At 38.6% G+C, this 22,149-nt stretch overlaps 2 protein-coding genes and 1 long non-coding RNA gene across 7 annotated transcripts; 1 reads left to right on the plus strand and 2 right to left on the minus strand.

Moving 5' to 3' along the window:
• The first annotated feature begins 4,522 nt into the window (after positions 1–4,522).
• On the plus strand, positions 4,523–5,798 carry LOC142178934 (GDSL esterase/lipase At5g45910-like). Its single transcript, XM_075248752.1, has one exon. It carries the CDS (start codon positions 4,730–4,732, stop codon positions 5,603–5,605), a length of 876 nt encoding a protein of 291 aa, XP_075104853.1. The 5' UTR covers positions 4,523–4,729; the 3' UTR covers positions 5,606–5,798.
• A 141-nt stretch (positions 5,799–5,939) lies between these two features.
• LOC142178936 (uncharacterized) lies at positions 5,940–8,559 on the minus strand. 5 transcript variants are annotated; one of them, XR_012707100.1, is made up of 5 exons: positions 7,967–8,550; positions 7,675–7,784; positions 7,253–7,377; positions 6,816–7,131; positions 5,940–6,732 (listed from the first exon to the last, which is right to left on the minus strand). It is a non-coding gene; the product is annotated as an uncharacterized LOC142178936 (long non-coding RNA). The 5 variants fall into 5 exon arrangements; XR_012707101.1 differs by lacking the exon at positions 7,253–7,377 and having other exon boundaries at positions 6,816–7,203; positions 7,967–8,559; XR_012707097.1 differs by lacking the exon at positions 7,967–8,550 and having other exon boundaries at positions 6,816–7,125; positions 7,675–7,932.
• A 4,389-nt stretch (positions 8,560–12,948) lies between these two features.
• On the minus strand, positions 12,949–14,944 carry LOC142178932 (protein argonaute 1C-like). Its single transcript, XM_075248750.1, has 5 exons — positions 14,770–14,944; positions 14,573–14,650; positions 14,342–14,413; positions 13,838–14,003; positions 12,949–13,704 (listed from the first exon to the last, which is right to left on the minus strand). Exons 1-5 carry the CDS (start codon positions 14,911–14,913, stop codon positions 13,502–13,504), a joined length of 663 nt encoding a protein of 220 aa, XP_075104851.1. The 5' UTR covers positions 14,914–14,944; the 3' UTR covers positions 12,949–13,501.
• Positions 14,945–22,149: the final 7,205 nt, after the last annotated feature.

Consider the following 22,149-nt stretch of genomic DNA (forward strand, 5'->3'; position numbering starts at 1 on the left):
CTTATGATTTTTATATTAATTGTTGCGTTTATTGGGGAATTTCTTCTATAAGAATTGATTGATAAATAAAAATATTGGAGGATCGGATTGCACGCCGCAATAGATTTATTTCAAAGTCAATATTGGGGGATCGGATTGCACGCCGCAATAGACTTATTGAAAAGTCAGTATTGGGGGATCGGATTGCAAGTCGCAACAAACTTAATTAAAAGTCTATATATATATACTTGATTGAAATAAATATATGACAGACTTGATTAAAAGGAATATATTGGGAGAGCGGGTTGCACGCTGCAACAGAATTGAATGTGAATATATTGTGAGAGCGGGTTGCACGGTGCGACAGATTTGGGTGAAATAATAATGGATTATGACTGCGGAGTTGGCTTCAATTATTATAAACAGCCCAAACAACAATGATATGATGCATCAATAATGACCAATAGAGACTGAGATGTAATGTGCAAGTAAAACTGTGACTGAGTATAAAATTACAATTTAGCAGATAACTCAATATGTACACGACCTCTGTGGGTCCCTACAGTGTTAACACATGGTTTAAACGTGATTTATAGTTCGATTTCTCTAATACATGGAAAATGTACGGATATCAACATATTATTCAATCATACAGTTACATGAAATTTATCAAGTCACAATTCTTATGGTACACGCCCACACGCCCGTCGCCTAGTATGTGCGTCACCTCAAAACAATCACATATCACAAAATTCGGGGTTTCATACCCTTAGGACCAAATTTAGAACTGTTACTTAACTCAAACCGTGAAATTCTTTATTCTGCAATGCCTTTGTCTCGCGAATCGGCCTTCAAACGCCTCAAATCTAGTCACAAATAATTCGGTTAAGTCAATACAAATTATAGGAATTAATTCCATATGAAAATACTAAATTTCCAACAAAAATCTGAAATTGCACTTAAAAATCGTCCATGGGGTCCACGATACGGAACCCGACAAAAGTTACAAAATTCGAAATCCCATTCAACCATGAGTCCAACCATATAAATTTTTACCAAATTCCGACATCCACTCCACCCTCAAATCTTCAAATTAAACCAAGAGGGTTTTTAAAATTTTCTAACTTAAATCACCGATTAAATGTTAAAAACAACCATGAATTCAGGTAATTTGACCAATATTGAGTTAAGAACACTTACCCCGTTATTTTCCTTGAAAATCTACCGAAAATCGTCTCTTCCCAAGCTCTAATTCGTCAAAAATAGAAAATGGGACGAAGTCCCATTTTCAGAACTTAAACTCTCTGCCAGCGTTTCCTTCTTCACGAACGCGAGCCTTACCTCGCGAACGTGATGCTTCACCGGGCAGCTCAATCGCGAACGCGTCCTCTCCATCGCGAACGCGAAGATCAATTTCCCCCAGGGCGGCTTTCCCCTTCGCGAACGCGTAGCTTTGCCCCCCCCCCCCCCCGAACCTTCGCGAACACGTGAGTCCCTTCGCGTTCGTGAAGAACAACATCAGTGCCAGCAACCCAGCCAAACTTGGTCCGAAACCACCCCGAAACACACCCGAGGCCCCCGAGACCTCAACCAAATATACCAACAAGTCCCAAAATATCATACGAACTTAGTCGAAGTCTCAAATCACATCAAATAATACTAAAAACACGAATCACACCCCCAATTCAAGCCTAATGAAATTAGTAAATTTTAACTTTTACATTCGACGCCGAAACTTATCAAATCAAGTACGATTGACCTAAAATTTTGCACACAAGTCATAAATGACATAACAAAGGTATTTCAATTTTCAGAATTGGATTCCGACCCCGATATAAAAAAGTCAACTCCCCGGTCAAACTTCCAAACTTAAATTTCTATTTTAGCCATTTCAAGCCTAATTTAATTATAAACTTTCAAATAATTTTTCGAACACGCTCTTAAGTCCAAAATCATCATACAGAGCTATTGAAACTATCAAAATTCTATTCTGGGGTCGTTTACACATAAGCCAATATCCGATCAACCTTTTCAACTTAAGTTTTCATTTTGGAGACTAAGTGTCTCAATTAATTTTAAAACATCACTGGACCCGAACCAATTACCCCGGCAAGTCTTATAACAACTGTAAAAAATATAAATTGAGCAGTAAATAGGGGAACATGGTTGTAATTCTCAAAATAACCGGTCGGGTCATTACATTTTCCCTCTCTTAAACAAACGTTCGTCCTCAAACGGGTTTAGAATTATACATGGAGCCTCAAATAAGTGTGAATATTTGCTGCGCATCTTCTGCTCATTCTCCCAAGTAGCTTCTCCGACTTGCTGGCCTCTCCACTGCACTTTCATTGAAGTTATGTTCTTTGATCTCAACTTTTGAATCTGTCAGTCTAAAATGGCCACCAGCTCCATATCACAAGTCAAATTACCATCCAACTGCACTGTGCTGAAATCCAAAACATGAGACAATTCCCCGACATACGTCCGGAGCATAGATACATGAAACACTGGATGGACACTCGATAAACTAGGAGGCAAAGCAAGTTCATAAGCCACCTCTCCAGTCTTTTTAAGCACCTCAAACGACCCAATATACTGAGGGCTCAACTTGCCCTTCTTTCCGAACCTCAACACACCCTCCGTGGGTGAAACCTTGAGCAGAACCTTCTCCCCACCCATGTAAGCGACATCACGGACCTTCCTGTCGGCATAACTCTTCTGTCTAGACTGCGCCGTACGAAGCCGCTCTTGAATTAATTTAACCTTCTCCAAACCATCCTGAACCAAATCAGTACCCAATAGCCTAGCCTCACCAAGCTCAAACTAACCCAGAGGAGACCGACACCGTCTCCCATATAAGCCTCATACGGAGCCATCTGAATGCTCGACTAGTAACTATTGTTGTAGGCAAATTCCGCGAGTGGCAGAAATTGATCCCAAGAACCCCACAAATCTATAACACAAGCGTGCAACATATCTTCCAATATCTGAATAGTGCGCTCAAACTGTCCGTCCATCTGAGGGTGAAATGCTGTACTCAATTAAACTTGTGTACCCAGACCTCGCTGCACTGCTTTCCAAAACTGTGATGTAAACTGCGTGCCCCGATCTGAAATGATAGACACTGGCACACCGTGTAGGAGAACAATCTCGCGGATATAAGTCTCAGCCAACCGCTCCTAAGAATAAGTAGTACCAACTGGAATAAAATGCGCGGACTTGGTCAACCAATCTACAATCACCCAAACAGCATCAAACTTCCTCAAAGTCCGTGGGAACCCAACTACGAAGTCCATGGTAATACGCTCCCACTTCCACTCCAGAATTTCAATCCGAAGCAATCCGCCCGGTCTCTGATGCTCGTAATAATTAATGTGATATAATAAATTATATTAATATTATATTGTGAATATAATTAAATTATATTGAAATTATACAATTGCAATCTTTGGGGAGTTTATTTAAGTGAATCATGTTTGAAATTGTACACTGGCTATAAAAATTATATTAAAATTTTACTATGGATCATAAATTTTATAAAAATTATATTGTGAATATAATAAATTATATTGAAGGTATACTGTGAATATAATAAATTATACTGAATTATATTATAAAACTCGTGGAAGTTATCTATGGTCCTATGAAGAGTGAATTGAATCATACTAAAATTATACTAATGGATATTTTGAAGATAAAGTGCATAAAAGTTTTATACCTAAACACAATTAGATAGCCAAAATATACCATGGATTTTAATTGTGTTTAGGTATAAAAATGGTATGTACTTCATCTTAAAAATACATGGATATTTTGTTTACTTAATTGTGTTTAGGTATACAAATGGTATGCACTTTATCTGCCACTTGATTAACATTTACTTGAGTTAGGTATAATACCTGGGTGTCGAGATTGGGTGTGAAAATGGAAGATATAAAAATGGTATGCACTTTATCTGCAACCTGATTAGCATTTACTTGGGGTTAGGTATAATACTTGGGTGTCGAGTTTGAGTGTGAAAATGGAAGATATGGATACATATAATAGACAGATATATATGTATAATATACTTAATATATTTTGTACATTTTATTAAGAGGCTTGGAAAAGAATATAGGAGAAGTTAAACATGATTTATGGGCGGGAGGGGAATGATGTGTTAGCAATGAATGTAATTAGGAGATGATGGCAAGAATTAAGGAGATAAAAGTTAAGTCCTAATTTTTAGGAGAGATTTTTGGGATGAAATTGCGACATTCTCGGACATTAAAGAGATGCCAAATTCTTTTAGGTATCTACAAATGTAAACAATACACTGTCTCATTTGATATATATACTTTATGATGCTAGGGTTCTGTATATACTATTATTTAAAAATGTGATACTTATGAAAGTTTCCTTAAATGAAATCCATATAGAAGTTTTTTCCTAATTCTTGGCATTTAATAAAGTTACCTTATAGTTTTAAATTCTGCTTCAAAATTGAATATGGAAACATCAAGCAAAAAATACACCCCACCTAAATCATAGGTGCCCTTTCTCTAATAGAAACTTGAAGCAAAAGTAACAAAATAAAGAATATATGAAAATCTGCCGCAGTCAGAATAAAAGAATGTTTCCTATTACTTCTAGGTTTCTGTAACATTGCTTAAACTCCACGGATGAGGGACCTCTATAAATACTACCACTAACCTAAACTAAGTTTTCCCCTGCCTTCTTTAATTCCCTGATCGTTGTTTCTTCTCTTTCAATGGCTTCCCTTACCAACCATTGTTTCTTCATCTTTCTATTAGTGATCTCCTCTTTTCACTCGCAGATTTCCGCCTTTATGAAACTCTTCTATAAGGATTGCTTCTCTTTTCATGACTGCGGCAGGAACAAGATTCTTCAGAAAGCTATCGTCTTTATGGATCAGCCTGGTTTTAATGATTACAAGCACTCTCTTTTGCATACAAAATTTATTTCCGAAGTGTCCAAAATTGTCCCTGATGTTGTGGAGACAATCAAGAGTTCTATCGAACAACTGATCAAAGATGCAGAGGCCAAACACTTGGTGGTTTCTGGAATTATTCCAATTGGTTGCCTTCCAGGTTTTCGAACGATGTTTCCCGATAATAGCAGGAAAATTCAATGTCACAAAGGACTAAATTTGTTCGCAACATTGCACAATGATCATCTATGGCAAGCGTTGGAGGAGCTACGATTGAAGTACCCTGAAGTTGAGATCATATATGCAGATTATTTCAAGGCGTTTATGGCAGTTCTATGCAATCATGAGTTCTTGGGATTCAAGACTAAGACATTGATGAAGGTTTGTTGTGGTAGTACTGACAGCGGTCCGTTTAATTTTGATCCGCATAAGAAGTGTGGAACGGAAGGAGTTGTAGCATGTTCTGATAGGGCTTCGCATATACATTGGGATGGATTTCGACTGACACCGGAGGATTCGAAGAATATGATTGATACTCTCTTCAGCAAAAACGGTTTTGTATTTCCAGAGTTTAAGTTCTCAACAAATCATCATACAGCTGCAGCAGAAAGGCACCGTTCCAAGGTTTATGGACGATTTAGAGATGGTCTAAGGCATTTATTGGAGTTGCATGCTAATAACGTAGTGGACTACTGAAATACTAGTATTTGTTTTGCTCTGTCCAATCTGAGTCGCTTTAATTTTGCTGATGAGGTTCGAACAAACAAAGAGTTTTGTACTTTGATATATATTGGGTAGGCCCTCAAATATTGTTTTGTATGTACAGAGGCTGATTTCCTCTTCTCACTGTATACCTTTCGTGTTTACTAATCAATAAGCAATTCTTTGATTTGTCTCGAATGATGCAGTGTCTCTTGTTTTTGTTTTTCTATGCTTAATTTCTGACACTGAAAATTTGAAAATTGAGTACATAAATTAAGGGGAATGGGTTCTTTAATTGACAAGTTAGGGGAGCGTGACCTATCTGATATTCGTGGTAAGATCTTTTCTATCCTTGGATCCTCAGCATTTGAGTTATACAGCTCGGATTAGCGCAAATATGACGCAGATGACTATATGTGGATGTTGTGGCCTTAAAGCTGGCTGTTTTTGTATAACAAATGCACATGGAAATGTTTGACGTTAGTGTTTTTGTAAAGTAGCCAACTCAGATGCACACGAAGGACAAAGCTTAACTAATGTATTTAGCTACTCGCACAGAAAGTGATGCTTTTCATGTACTCGTCTTCAAAGTCTAGAAAAGAATCTTGGTATGGTTTGCGAAATCCTGAGGATTCTCACTTCCTTTCAATTGCTTCTGCCCATATTTCCTCCAATTGTAGCCATCTTCTGCTTTCTGTTCTCTAACATATTGAGATGGTTGATTGTAATGTATTGGAGCTGGATTACTCTGCATGTTCTCTTGGAAAAGCTTTGAACTGGAGCCACTTCAGTTTTCACCCCAGTAGTTTTGCTGCGGGGAGTTCATTTTGCTGGTTAAGTTTCCTACTGCGGCAATAGATGGGCTAGAGTCCTCCCCAGGGTGAGAGTGGGTGACATCTGCACCAAAAACTAATGCTAGGACTGTCGCTGACAAGGGGAATTCCCCTTGATATAGAATAAAAAAGCAGAGTGTTTCTTCCTCCCACCTTCACATTGATTTTCAGCGCTACATTGGCTAGATCGATACTGTTTGCTCATCTTATATACTCTTACATGTTTTGTGAAACAGCACTGTGAGACAACTCCTAGTTCAGTCTCACAAATTCGCTTCTTCAGATCACCTGGTCAAGAAATAAAAAAGATTAGCCACCACAAATTGCAAACTTCTGCTAAAGAAGACAAGAAGTTTTATTTTCATTTATACCATAAAGATAAAACTTTATTGTCATAGCATGAGGCTGCAACTTTGTCATAGCATCGCGTAATCGAGTTTTCAAGACTCTTTCGACCTGATCAGGGCGTGCACTCGAAGGTGGCAGAACAGGATTTGGATTGAGAAACAAAATAGTAAAGTCAATATTGGGTTGAAACACCAAACAGACTAGAAAAGAACACTGCAAACTGCTTATTTACCATGCCAGATATCTGGCACATTTGTGCAAGCTCAGAACAAAACTCATGTGCAACACTGTCTTGCTCCTTGCCAGAAAAGTGTATTCAGATCCAATTGTTAACTGTTCCTCCATTTACCATTCAGTCAATAAGAGATACAGAGTTAATCTTAGCTGAACAACGAACAACAGCCCCACAGTCTGATATAGAAATGGAAATAAAATGGAAGTGAATTTATAAGTAAATTACCATGTCATAAACAGTGACTGGCTCACTGCTAATAAATATTGTGAAGAAGTAAAACACAGCAACGATGATTTCTTTTCCGTGTCTCAACATGTCAAAAATGACTACTGTCTAGCCTTAAAAGAAATCTAGACAAAAAGAACAATCCTCTGTCAGTGATCATAGCAAATGCTTAGCCTTAACGATCTAACATTATTTTCGAAATGTGTTAAAGATGGAAGAGGGATCATAACACGGGACTCAAAAATGGCTATCGTTCACCAATATAGCCCGTGGCAAAGCAGGACAGACGTTCCCTCACCATAAATGAAGAAAACAGAAAATTTTATTTAAATTAATTTTTGACAGGAAACGGAAGGCCAGCATGTAGGAACACCACTACTTGCAGCTAGACATGGTATGACCTAATACAAAAGCCTACATACCTCAACTCTCTTGTTGCTTGAGATGTTAATAAACACGAAATGCAATACTTCCTCCACATATTTCCGCTATGAGTAACCTCCACCTTCACACCTCTCAGTGCTCTTTTGATCTGCAACTCAAAAATCACCAGTTACAGAGTCAGAGAAACAACATTCATAAAGAAGCAAGTTGCCGAAGTAAGACAACATATCAAGAAAGTACAATCTCCCACGCTAACTAGATATAGGACTACAAACATCTAAACAATGACTAGAACTTAAGAAGAAGATTCTTATAAAGTAAGAAGTTTACCTTTACACAGTCAGCATCAAACAGTGGTCTTAAAAAGTTAGAGTTGTTTTACTACTGTCAAAAAAGAATGCTTTTAGAGAACTTTTGGAAATTGGAACACTTTGTTCACGTACCTTCATACTATTCTCCTCGAGACAATAGACAAAATACATAGGTTATACTCTAACTATGAACCAAATCTCTGTTACACACTTTTTGCGAACAAAAATCACCTTATACACTCAACCTTTCTAAAGTGTAGCTAAGACACACCACTTTCTTTTTGACCAATTTTTTAAAACATGTGTAATATCACGCACCAATAATATTATGCCATGTGTCATTAATTTTTTAAGAATAAAACAATTTAAAATTACAAATATACCCCTCAACCTTCCTTTTCAATCTCTCTTCTCCGCCTCATCGCCATTGACGCCGACCACCATAAAAAAACCACAATTATCACCTTCCAATTACAAATCAAAATTAGATGCCCAAGCAGATTAATCCCAAGTTTTGGAGTCGGAATTCGAATCTAACACAAATTATGAGCCAAAACTCCAATCAACATTAAAGAAATTCGTTGTCGGAGTTTTCATCAATTTTAACTTTTCTCTAAATTCTCTTAATAAATGTTGACTGTGTAAGAGATCATTTCACAACAGAGATCTTTCATAACATATCAAGCAGAGGAAGGTCTCATGTATTTCCTAAAATAGAGTAGAGGACATTATTTTGCTCAACCTGACGAGAGGTCAAAGAAAACGATCCTAATATACACTTCAAAAATTAGAAAAAATAAGCAATCAAACCCAGATCTACAGAATTTTCTTAGTTATAGAGTCCACTTAATTTTCTTTATCAATTCCTTCCAAATCCTTTTACATTATTGTTTATCTTAAAATTATCGAGAGAGAGAAGATGGAAAAAAAGAGTGTGGAAGAAGACGGAAATAGGGGAGGGGGAGTTTTAGTGGACTAACACAAAGGGGAGGGGCTCTTGATAAGATAAACCGGGGAAGGGATGGGGTCAAAGTTAAGGAACCAAATAGTGTTTAAAAAAAGAAAATATTGAAAGTTTGGCACTATGTCATTTAAATAATGATTGAGACAGAAAATTCACAGTTCTACGCGCTTACATTTTTTTTGGTTAACACGCGCGTGTGACGTAACAAAAGTGGTGTGTCTTAGTTGCACTTTGGAAAGGTTGAGTATGTAAAAATAATTTTCATCCGCAAAAAATGTATAACGGGGATTTGGTCCATAGTTTAGGGGGTAATTTATGTATTTATATGAAAGTTGCATCATATAAACATCAGAGTCGGTTCACTTTGATTTTGTCTCTTTATGTGCCTAGTTTCATAAAGTCACCGATATGTATTATGTAAGTCGCGTATATATATATATATATATGAAATAATAGTGTACCGGTCTTGTCTAAACTGTTGCTTCATATGGATTTGATAGTGACGTTGCATCTTATGGCTTTGATTGCAGTGCTTTCACGTGCAAACTATATACCTTGCCTTGCCTCATTTTTTAAGAACGAAATTAGAACAAGGTGAACTAAAGAAATTACTAGAGAATTGAAACACCAAACACAAGGAGTGAAAATATGCCTACAACTTGATATCAGTTTAACTATAGAACGAGGAAGTGAAAGTAACACCCAAAGTTCGTGATTATATTGTTGCCTAAATGAAAATGAAAACAAAAAAATGTTGGGTCCATCCCATATGTGAAAGAAGGGAAGTTTTCTTTTGCTTTGAAAACTTCAAACCAACCAATTAATACTACAAAATATTTGGGAAGACTTTTGCAGTAGTGATATCATTACATACATCATCATGGGCATTTGAAAGAAGGGAAGTTTTCTTTTGCTTTGAAAACTTCAAACCAACCAATTAATACTAGAAAATATTTGGGAAAACTTTTGCAGTAGTGTTGATGTCATTTCATACATCATCATGGGCATTTGTAAGAAGGAAAGTTTTCTTTTGCTTTGAAAACTTCAGCCAACCAATTAATACTAGAAAATATTTGGGCTGACTTTTGTGTTGATGTCATTACATACATCATCATGGGCATTCTGCAACTATAAATAGGTGCCTCTACTTTCATTTGTAATCACACTAAAACAAAGAGAAAGAGAGTGATTTATAGAGTAAGAAGCAAAATAATCTATGAGAAAAACTATAGAGAGTTTGAGCGGTATTTGTAACGACCCGACCGGTCATTTTGATCTCTAGTATGTCGTTTGGCGATTTTAGGCCTTGAATAGCTTCACTTCAGGTGCTATGACTTGTACGTGTGATCTGAATTGAATTTCGAAAAGTTCGGGTTGGATTTGGAAAGAAAATTCTAATTTCGAAAGCTTTAAGTTGGAAGAATTGGCTAAGATTGGACTTTTGAGTAAACGACCTCGGAATTGAGATTCGAAGGTTCCAATAAGTTCGTATGATGATTTCGGACTTGGGCGTATGTTCGGGTTGAGTATCGGATTGTTCCGGCGTATTTGGGCTCCTATTATGGAAAGTCATCATTTTGAAAGCTTAAGAATTTTTTAAGTTTGACTTGAAGTGGATTTTAATGTTATCGATGTCCGTTTGGGATTCCGAGCTTGGGAATAGTTCGGTATGGTGATTTTAGTCTTAGGAGCGTGTCTGGACGTTGATTTGGAAGTCTGTAGGTCATTTCGGCGTCAATTGGGGAAAGTTGAAAATTTGATAATTTTTGGAAAGTTTGGCAAGGAGTGGACTTTTTTGTATTGGATCGGATTTCGATTCCGGAAGTGAGAGTAGGTCCCTGATGTCAATTATTGCTTGTTTGCAAAATTTGAGGTCAATCGGACTTGATTTGATAGGTTTCGGCGTCAAATGTAGAAGTTTGAAGTTCTAAATTCACTAAGCTTGAATTGGGTATGATTCGTGATTTTAGCATTGTTTGATGTGATTTGAGGCCTTGAGCAGGTTTGTGTTATGTATTGGGACTGGTTGGTGTGATTGGGCGAGGTCTCGGGGGCCTCGGGTGTGATTCGAGGTGGTTTCGGATCAAGTTTGGGTGAGTTGATGTTGTTGATGTCTAAGGTCTGGTTTTGTTCTTCGCGAACGCGAAGGTGTTCACGCATTCGCGAAGAAGGATCTGTTGGTTACTGACTTTTCTGCTACGTGTTCGCGACTGGGGCCTCGCATAAGGTAAGAAGGTGAAGCTACGCATTCGCGATTGGGGCATCGCGTTCGCGACTGGGGCCTCGCGTAAGGGAAGAAGGTGAAGCTACGCATTCGCGATTGGGGCATCGCGTTTGCGAAAGGGAACTGGGCTGGTGAGAATTTTGGCCTTCGCGTTCGCGAAGGGTGAACCACGTTCGCAAAGGTTCGCCTGGTAAAGCATCGCGTTCGCGAGCTGTGACTCGCATTTGCGAAAGGCAGTTTTTGAGTTGGAGCTTGTATTGCTTCACGAACGCGAGGGGCTTGCCGCGTTCGCGAAGACGATCACTTGGGCAGTGTATAAGTTAGCAAAAACGGGTTTTAGGCTCATTTTATCTCATATCTTCCATGGGAGCCGACCTTGGGGAGATTTTGGAGGAGATTCTTCGTCACCCATCACTAGGTAAGTGATTGCTTCACGTTGTGAGTTAAATATATGGTTATGTATAGATTTAAACATGAAAATTAGTAGAAATTTGGGATTTTGAAGAAAAAATCTAGAAATTGGCGTTTTTGAATTTTGACCACGAAATTTGCACCTGGAACTGGGAATAAATTATATATTTGAGTTTGTGGTGCTGTTGGTAATGTTTATCTTCAAAAAAATTCAGAATCCGGGCACGTGGGCCCGGGAGTTGATTTTAACGACTTTTCGAGCGGAGATGAGAATTTGTTTAAATTTATTAATTATGGGTATTAGAGTGTATTTTGATTGGTTGCACATTGTTTAACTAGTCTCGGGTCGTTTGGCTTGGATTGAATAGTTGGAGAGGCATTGGAGCTGGTTTTGGAACTTCGGAGCGAGGTAAGTTTCATGTATTACCTTGTGAGGGGAAAACTACCCCTAGATGATAATTATTACTCCCTCCGTTTCAATTTATGTGCGACTAGTTGTGGGTGCTACGTATGCACGAGGTGACGAAAGTCCGTACGTAGCTATATCATGTTTATGTCCGGGTAGACTTAGCATCTTAGGGATGTACATAATTTGGTAAATACCGAATTACCGTACCGAAACCGACAATTTTGGTATTTGGTATGGTATTTGGTTTAATTTTAAAAAAAAATGGTATTAGGTATGGTATTTGATATTTTAAAACAAATTACCGAAATATCGATACCATACCGAAATATATATTATATAACACAAAGCACATATTATCAATTATAACATAAATATAAAAAATCTAAAATTTTACTTTCCTTTATTCTCTAAGTTCATCAATTATCTCTAAACAAGTAACAAGATATTTCTAATGATCAAAATTATTCTTTTATGTACATTTTTCTCTCTGTGGGTCGATATTTGCTGGTTTTGGACAAAAATATTGTCAACAAACATTTTCAGTTTTGTATTTTTGAGTATTTTAATTAAGAATATTAGAGTCTATTGCACTATGCACTAGTTAGTATTTGAACCGAATAAATCAAAGTTACCGAATCGAATAAACCGAAACTGAAAGGAGAAAAAACGAATCATACCGAATTTAATTAGGTACGGTATTTGTATAGGATTTTAAGAAATCGAATACCGAAAATACCGAATCGAAATGTCTAAATATCGTACCGTACCCGCAGACCGTTATTTAAGTGATTGCACTAGCCATATTCTGGTTGCTATTTGGTTTTTTCTTCCACAGCGTTGCCGCACTTCATGAAGAACATTCCCTTTAAGTACTAATACTAAAGCAGAAACGCTAATGTATTTATTTAATTTACTAATACTATAGAGTTAGACAACATCATCAATTAGGAGGAAAGAAGGATAATTAGTGATTTTATTGTTAAAAGAAAGAAAGAACATGAAATACTGATAGAAAATTCAATTTTCAAAAGATACAGTAGCAGAAAAGAAGGAAATAAAGAAAACATTTTAAAGCTCCACAATAGATAGGCGTCCTACAATGTATTCACAAAATGTTCAAGTTCATCGCAATCTAGATTTCTGTCACTTTAAATGTTCTTACCACTTGATATTTGGATTACAAACTAAAAACATGAAATATTCAGTTGAATAACGGTCTCCATCAACCCGATAGAACTTCCTTAGAAAGCACATTTGGAATTGGAGCTGTTTAAAAACAACACTCGTAATCCTTATCCTTATGAAACTCTTCTATAAGGATTGCTTCTCTTTTCATGACTGCGACAGGAACAAGGTCCTTCAGAAAGCTATCGTCTTTATGGATCAGCCTGGTTTTAATGATAAGCTTTAAAGCTTTCGGTGGTTTTTGTGCATCTACTTTGTAAAGTCTGGATGTTGTATTTTTCGTTACCTCGTTGAATATCCACAAATGAACATATATGTGGTTTTTGCTGGTTGGCATGTTGTTGCCTTGTCATTAAGTTTCCTATTTTGAGTCCTCCCCAGGGTGAGAGTGGGTGACATCTGCACCAAAAAATAATGGTAGGACTGTCGCTGACAAGGGAAATTCGCCTCGATATTGCATCAACAAGCACAGTGTTTCGGCGCTACATTGGCTAGATACATGTTTTGTCAAACAGCACTGTGAGACAACTCCTAGTTCAGTCTCGCAAATTCGCTTCAGATCACCTGGTCAAGAAATAAAAAAAGATTAGCCATTTTTGTGGCAAGATAAGAAGTTTTATTTTCATTTATACCATAAAGAGACAGCATATTGCAAACTTCTGCTAAAGAAGATAAGAAGTTTTATTTTCATTTATACCATAAAGAGAGCCATTATTGTCTGGCAAGATAACAACCAGGAGATAAAGCTCCCTCCCATGCATCTTCAACTTTGTCATAGCATCATGAAATCGAGTTTTCAAGACTCTTTCGACCTGATCAGGGCGTGTACTCGAAAGTGGCAGAACAGGATTTGGAATGAAGTTCTAAAAAGACAAGACAGTAAAGTCAATATTGGGTTGAAAGACCGAATAGACAAGAAAAGAAAACTGGAAACTGCTCATTTACCATGCTCATAACAAAATTCATGTGCAACACTGTCTTGCACGTTTCGAGAAAAGAACAATAGCCACACAAAAAGTCTCACAAAAAATGCCAGGATGCTGTGTAACAGTGCACCTCCAAGGTTTTCATTGAATCAAAATAATGAAAGGAAAAAGCAACGCAAACTTTCTACCGGTACACACCAGTAGGTGCCAAAATGAACATAAATGAAAAACAACAGATGAGACGAGATTTAAACAATGTCAACAGCACTAGATACCTTATTCTTCATATTCCATTGGCCAACTTGTGGCAGGCAGTCTTTTTCTCGGCCGTTATCATGATACATAGGCTGCAGAAATACATACTCATTACTGAAATCCTAACTAACATAAACATTTTCACTGCACAAATCAAATTTAAGCAAGAATGGTATACCCAGGGGTAGTAAGACTATCCCCCCTCAACCATGAGAAGAATCAATTTTTAAAAAGCAGTGAGGAGCCTCAACTTGTGCCAACTTGTCAATAATCTTAATGCCAAACTCCTTGGCATATGGGTTATTAGCGTAGGTGTTATGACGTACAACCTGACATAGAAACAGAAATAAAATTGAAGTTTATAAACAAATTATCATGTCAAAAACAGTCATCTGATTGTAACAATGATCATCTGTGGCAAGCATTGGAGGAGTTGCGATTGAAGTACCTTGAAGTTGAGATTATATATGTGGATTATTACAAGGCATTTATGGCTATTCTTCGCAATCAATGCACTCTTGGGATTCAAGACTAGTAAGACGTTGATGAAGGTTTGTTGCGGTAGTACTATTGGGTCCATCCCATGACCCATGTGAAAGAAGATGAAGCTTCCTTTTGGTTTTGTCAAGTCAACCAAGTTAGAAGTTCAATTTGGGCAATTAGCTTTTGAAGTGAATATTGATGTCATTGCATACATCAATATGAGCATTCTTCAACTATAAATAGGTGCCTCTAACTTTATTTGCAATCACACCAAAACAAAGATAAAGAGAGTGATTTACAGAGTAAGAAGCAAAATAATCTGTGAGGAAAAATATAGAGAGTTTGAGCGGTATTGTAGTGAGGTGAAAAAATTAAAAGAGGGTTGTTTCTTTTGAGTGTTTAGTGGTCTTGGAGTATTTTACTCTGTCACGACCCAAAATCTCACCTGTCGTGATGACGCCTATCTCAATACTAGGCAAGCCGACATTCTCAATAAACTACCATATCGTTTAAAATTTGAAAACATAATAATTAAATTCAGCAGAAGAAATCTCACAAATACAAATATAACACTCTCAAAAGTCGGTGTCACTGAGTACATGAACATCTAATATGTATACAATGTCTGATGGATAAAAACCAACGTCTGAAAGTATAGAACAGTACAATAACCGAAGGAAAGAGAGACAAGATCAGCGGATGCCAAGCAGCTACCTTGATAGTCTCCAACTGATAGTACTCTGAAATCTAACAGTCTCCGTGTCCGAAAGTACCTGGATCTGCACACGAGGTGCAGAGTGTAGTATGAGTACAACCAACTCAATAAGTAACAAGACTAACCTCTAGGCTGAAAGTAATGATGAACTCCGCAGGTACAGTCCAGTATAAATAATGGTACAGAAATGTAGGCATACTTTCAAGTTCAACAGTTAAACTTAGTACAAGTGAAATAGATCAATACTGAATGATATGAGGAATATGACATCTCAGTGGAAAGATCTCATGTAATACTGGTCACAAATCATTAGGTCACTCGGTACTGTTTATGGCCAATCCAGCCCAGGGATATTCCATCCTGTATATATATATATATATATATATATATATATATATATATATATATATATATATATATATATATATATATATATATATATATATATATATATATACACACACACACACATCGACTAATAGTCAGTCTCTCAGTACCGTATAAGGCCAATCCAGCCCTGAAAATTATTTCCCCAAATGTAAATGATATGGACAAGATCCATGTCCAGGTAAATTCATCACAATATAAATAAGTAAGGCAAGTCCATGCCTTGGGAAAATCTATCCCGAATATATATAATTATCTACGCTTACTAGGGGTGTGTACAGACTCCGGAGTGGCTCCTTCAGCACAAGCGTAATATAAAGCCGATATGGCCTACTGCAGGCGGGCAGTCCCGATCCGTAAAATAATATAGCCTATAAGGCCTGCTACAGGCGCGCAGTCCAGATCCATATAATAATAAAGCCAATAAGGTCTGCTGCACGCGGGCAACCCGATCCCATAAATATTCTCACAATGGATGAGCATGGCTGCATATGAAATTTATATTTTAAAACAATTAATTTAACTGCAACACGACCCCATGGTCCCAAAATATCGACACGTAGCCTAAACATGATCTTTAATAAGAGTCTCAACTCAATTTCTCTAACACGTGGGAAATGTTTAGATAATAACATGATTCTTTAATTTTTACAACTTCATAGAATTTATTCAAGTTAGAGTTTCAATGGTGCACGTCCACACGCTCATCAACTATAGTGTGCGTCACCTTCAAACAATTCATTTAATACCAATTCGGGAATTCATACCCTCAGAACCAAGTTTAGAAGTGTTACTTACCTCGAACAGTGTAATTCTCACTCCGTGTGATGACCCAAAATATCATCCTTAAATTTAATAAGTAATTCTATGTTCTAAGACCTCAAAAAATACCATTTATCCTTCATCGACTTGTGTGCGTAGTCCGTAAAATTTTCTGGAATATTTTCATGTGAAAATAAATTAAAATATGAAATAGAGCTTTAAAATTCAAGTGAGTTGACTTTGGTCAACGTTTTTAGCAAACGAACCCGGATTAGTATTTTGACAGTTCCGGTAGCTCCGTATCGTGATTTGGGACTTGGGCATATGCCCGAAATTTAATCTGGAGGTCCCTAGCTCAAGTTATGACCATTTAACGGAACTAGCAATTTAAAGGCTAAATATTCCAAGTTTGACCACGGGGTTGACTTTTTGATATCGGAGCCGAAATCCGATTCTGGAAATTTGAACAGCTCCGTTATGTCATTTATGACTTGTGTGCCAAGTTTGAAGTCATTCCGGATTCATTTAATATGTTTTGGCACGAGATTTGCAAATTGAAGGTTTAAAACTCAAAGTTCGAATCGGGATGTGAATTGTAATTTCAGTGTTGTTTGACGTGATTATAGACCCCGAGTCAGTCCGTATTAGGTTACGGGACTTGTTGGTATATTCGAACGGTGTCCCTAATACCCCAAAAGTGAAACGGATCGATATCGAAACAAGAATTGGACTTAAGCAAAAACAAATCTGAAATTTGGGTTCTGGTATAATCGCACCTGTGGAATTTTGACCGCAGGTGCGAGCTCGCAGAAGCGAGACTTCCATCGCAGATGCGGCCTTCACAGGTGCAGCCCATTTGCGCAGAAGCGGGCGTCGCAGGTGCGACATTTTGTCCGCAGATGCAAAACCTTGCCTGGCAGCCCCTTTGCGCAGATGCGAGCTCGCATGTGCGAGCCCAGGCACCGCAGATGCGAAAATGCTGGGGCAGAATACATAAAATCGGGTCTTAGCCATTTTTACTCATTTTTGAGTTTTGAGTCTCGGATTTGGGCGATTTCAAGGGGAATTTTCATGAATTTGAACTGGGTAAGTGTTCTTTATCATATATTGATTGTATTTCACAAATCCATGTCTATATTCATCATTTATTTCGGATTTAGATGGAAGAAATTGAAATTTTTGTAAAACTTTCCAAAAACAAAAAATTAAGATTTGAAGGTCCATTTGATATCGGAATTGGACAAATTTGGTATGGTTGAACTCGTGTCGGAATGGATGTTCGAATTTCGTGAGTTTTTCTGGGATTTGAGACGTGGGTCCCACTGCCGAATATTTTAATGAATTTCGGATTTTTATCCGGAAAAATTATAAATTCATATGGAATTAATTCCTATGATTAGTATTGAATATAGTGAATTGTTTGTGAATAAATTTGAAGCTTTCGGAGGCAAATTTAAAAGGCAAAGCTGTGGTTGAATAATTGATTGGAATTTGCAAAGCGAGGTAAGTGTCGGGGTTAACCTTGACTAGAGGAAATAGAACCCTTAAATTATTTATTATGTGAATTGCATGTGAACGACGTATAGGCGAGTTGACGAGTGTCTATACGTCGTCAAATTAATTGTTTGCCTGCTTTCCTGAAAAATCATAAATTATTTTTAATCATAAATTAAGTATTATAATAATTGTTTCTCTTATTCTTTGTCAAATAGTAATTCTTGAATTCCTGCATTAATTGTTACATGTTATTTGAATTATGTGCCTTAATTGTTATTTGACATTTAGCATATTAAATATTAAACTGCCTATTTGCTCCCTGATTTCCATAATAAATTGCTATTTGTCATTGTTTGCTTCATAATTAAATCATAATTATTGTATGCTTGTTGTCTTTTGATTTTATGTTAATTGTTGCGTTTATTGGGGAATTTCTTCTATAAGAATTGATTGGTAAATGAATATGTTGGAGGAGCGGGTTGTACGTCGCAACAAGATTGGTTATAATGAATATATTGGAGGATCGGGTTGCACGCCGCAACAGACTTATTAAAAGTCAATATTGGAGGATCGGGTTGCACGCCGCAACAGACTTATTAAAAGTCAATATTGGAGGAGCGGGTTGCATGCCGCAACAGAACTGAATGTGGATATATTGTGAGAGCGGGTTGCACGCTGCAACAAAAATAATGAAAATGATGATTGGTTATGACTGCTGAGTTGCTTTCAATTATTATAAATGAATTACCTGATTTATTCCTATTATTGTTGTTGTTACTAATATTGCGTACACGTTAACGTAAGTGAACGGCCTTAGCCTCGTCACTACTTCGCCGAGGTTAGGCTCAGCACTTACCAGTACATGGGGTCGGTTGTACTGATACTACACTCTGCACTTCTTGTGCAGTTTTTGGAGTTGGTCCCAGTGGCGTACCATATACTTGCTCGGATGTTAGCTATCAGAGGAGACTTGAGGTATAACTGCATGGCGTCCGCAGTTCTGAAGTCCCCGTCTATTGTATTTTAACTGTGTGTTTATTTCCAGACAGCTTTATATTATTCAGACCTTTATTTGTATTTATTCTAGAAGCTCGTGCACTTGTGACACCAATTCTGGGATGGTATTTAGACACCGTTGTTTGATGGATTATTTCACTATATTTCAAACTTTGCTTCTGCATTTATTTCCTTGTTATTAATAAATTTAAAATTGTTTTAAAAATGGATAATGTTATTCTAACGTTGTCTTGCCTAGTAAGTGAAATGTTAGTCGCCATCACGATCCGAAGGTGGGAATTTCGGGTCGTGAAAGTTGGTATCAGAGCACTAGGTTACATAGGTCTCACGAGTCACAAACAAGCTTAGTAGAGTCTGAAGGATTAGTATGGAGACGTCTGTACTTATCTCTCAGAGGCTATGAAGTTTAGGAACAATATCACTTCTTTATTATTCTATCGTGCGATTTTATTCTATCAAAGGTGATTGAACCATTCTACTCTTATTCTCTCGCAGATGGTGAGAACGCATAATACCTCTACCGATGGACAGGGACCAGAACCCCCGGTGGCAACTATGGCCAGGGGCAGAGGTCGAGGCCGAGGTAGAGCTCAGTCCAGAGCTCGAGCAGTTGCACCTGTTGTAGAACCTCAGGTAGACCTTCAAGAGGAGGTCCCAATTCAGAATGTACCAGTTGGACCAGTTCATGTCCCGGAAGGATTCATAGCCACTCTAGTGCTTCAAGATGCTTTAGTCCGATTGGTGAGTCTTATGGAGGGTGTGGCCCAGAATGGTACATTTCCAGTGGCACCAGCCATCTCACAGGCTGGGGGAGGAGCACAAACTCCCACTACTCCCGCCCCGGAGCAGATGGCTCCCCAGAATCAGGCTCCAGCAGCCCCGCCAGTTGGGGTAGTTCAGCCAGTTGTTGCAGCACAAACCGGTGATAGGTCCGCCATGTCTTTGGAGGCCTTATTCAGACTGGATAAGTTAACTAAGCTCTTTCCAGTCCACTTCAGTGGTACACCTTCTGAGGACCTATAGGATTATCTTAAACGCTGCCATGAGGTGCTGCGAAATATGGGTATAGTTGAGACCAATGGAGTTGATTTTGCTGTATTCCAGATGACGGGTTCCGCCAAGAGGTGGTGGAGAGATTACACATTGACCCGACCAGTCGGATCGCCTGCACTTACCTGGGAGCAGTTCTCTCAGCAATTTCTGGAGAAGTTCCTCCCTATCACATCAAGAGAGGAATTCCGCAAGTAATTCGAGCGTCTACAGCAGGTCAATATGACTGTTGCTCAGTATGACTCCCGTTTTGTGGATTTGGCCCGTCATGCTCTCCTTTTACTACCTACGGAGGGAGAGAGAGTGAGGAGGTTCATTGAGGGACTCATTCACCCTATCAGACTTCAGATGGCCAAGGAGACTGGAAGTGAGATTTCTTTTCAGGCGGCTGCTAATGTCGCAAGGAGGATCGAGATGGTTCTTGCATAGGAAAGAGGGCAAAGGTCCGATAAGAGGCTTCGTCAGTTCGGTGGTTACAGTGGTGCCTCGTCTGGAGGCCAGGGTAATTTTGGTAGGGGTCATCCTCCCAAACCGTTTCATTCAACACTTCATGTATCTCCCAGTGCTTCGGGGAGTCACGGTCCTATTATGCCTTACTCTGGGCAGCCAGTATTCAGTGCACATTCAGCCCCTATCAGTGCACCACCACTCCAGAGTTACTACAGTGGTTATCCGGCCCATCCGGGTCAGCTTCAGCTTCAGCAGCCACGGCATCAGGATGGGTGTTATGAGTGTGGGAACATTGGTCATATCAGGAGGTATTTCCCTAGATTGGCGAGTAACAGATCTCGGCAATATTCTCGTGCTATCATACCGGCACCGGTTGCTTCACCGCTTGCTCAGCCAGCTAGAGGCAGGGGTCAGGCAGTTAGAGGTGGAGGTCAGGCCATTATAGGTGGAGGTCAGGCCATTAGAGGTAGAGGTCAGACCGTTAGAGCTGGAGGCCAACCAGTTAGAGGCCGTCCCAGAGATGCAGTTCAGAGTGGCGGGGCCCAGCCCCAATTTTATGCTTTTCCAGCTAGCTCGTGATCGGAGGCCGAGTCATCGGATGCTGTGATCACAGGTATTATTCCAGTTTGCCATAGAGATGCTTCAGTTCTATTTGATCCAGGATCTACGTATTCCTATGTGTCCTCCTATTTTGCTTCATATTTGGTTGTGCCTTGTGATTCTCTGAGTGCTTCTATGTGTGTATCTACACCGGTGGGAGACTCTGTTATAGTAGATCATGTCTATCATTCGTGTGTGTTACTATTGGTAATCTTGAGACCAGTGTGGATCTTCTACTTCTTGATATGGTAGATTTTGATGTCATCTTGGGTATAGATTAGCTGTCTCCTTACCATGCTATATTGGACTGTCATGCCAAGACAGTGACCCTAGCTATGGCGGGGTTACCTCGGTTAGAGTGGAAAGGAACTTCTGGCCATTCTGCCAGTAGAGTTATTTCTTATATGAAAGCTCGACGTATGGTAGAGAAAGGGTGTCTACCCTATTTGGCTTATATTCGCGATCCCAGTGCGGATGTCCCTTCTATGGACTCAGTACCAGTTGTTCGTGAATTTCTAGAAGTGTTTCCTACAGATTTGCCGGGGATGCCACCCGACAGAGATATTGACTTCTGTATTGATTTGGCTCCGGGCATTCAACCCATTTCTATTCCACCATACCGTATGGCCCCGCCGGAGTTGAAAGAATTGAAAGAGCAGTTACAAGACTTGCTTGATAAGGGATTCATTAGACCTAGTGTCTCGCCCTAGGGTGCACTAGTATTATTTGTAAAGAAGAAAGATGGCTCGATGCGGATGTGTATAGACTATCGGCAGTTGAACAAGGCCACTATCAAAAACGAATATCCGCTGCCAAGAATTGATGACTTATTTGATCAGCTTCAGGGTGTCAAGGTATTTTCGAAAA

The sequence above is a fragment of the Nicotiana tabacum genome, unplaced genomic scaffold, assembly GCF_000715075.1.
Source record: "Nicotiana tabacum cultivar K326 unplaced genomic scaffold, ASM71507v2 Un00074, whole genome shotgun sequence".
Lineage (NCBI taxonomy): Eukaryota > Viridiplantae > Streptophyta > Magnoliopsida > Solanales > Solanaceae > Nicotiana > Nicotiana tabacum.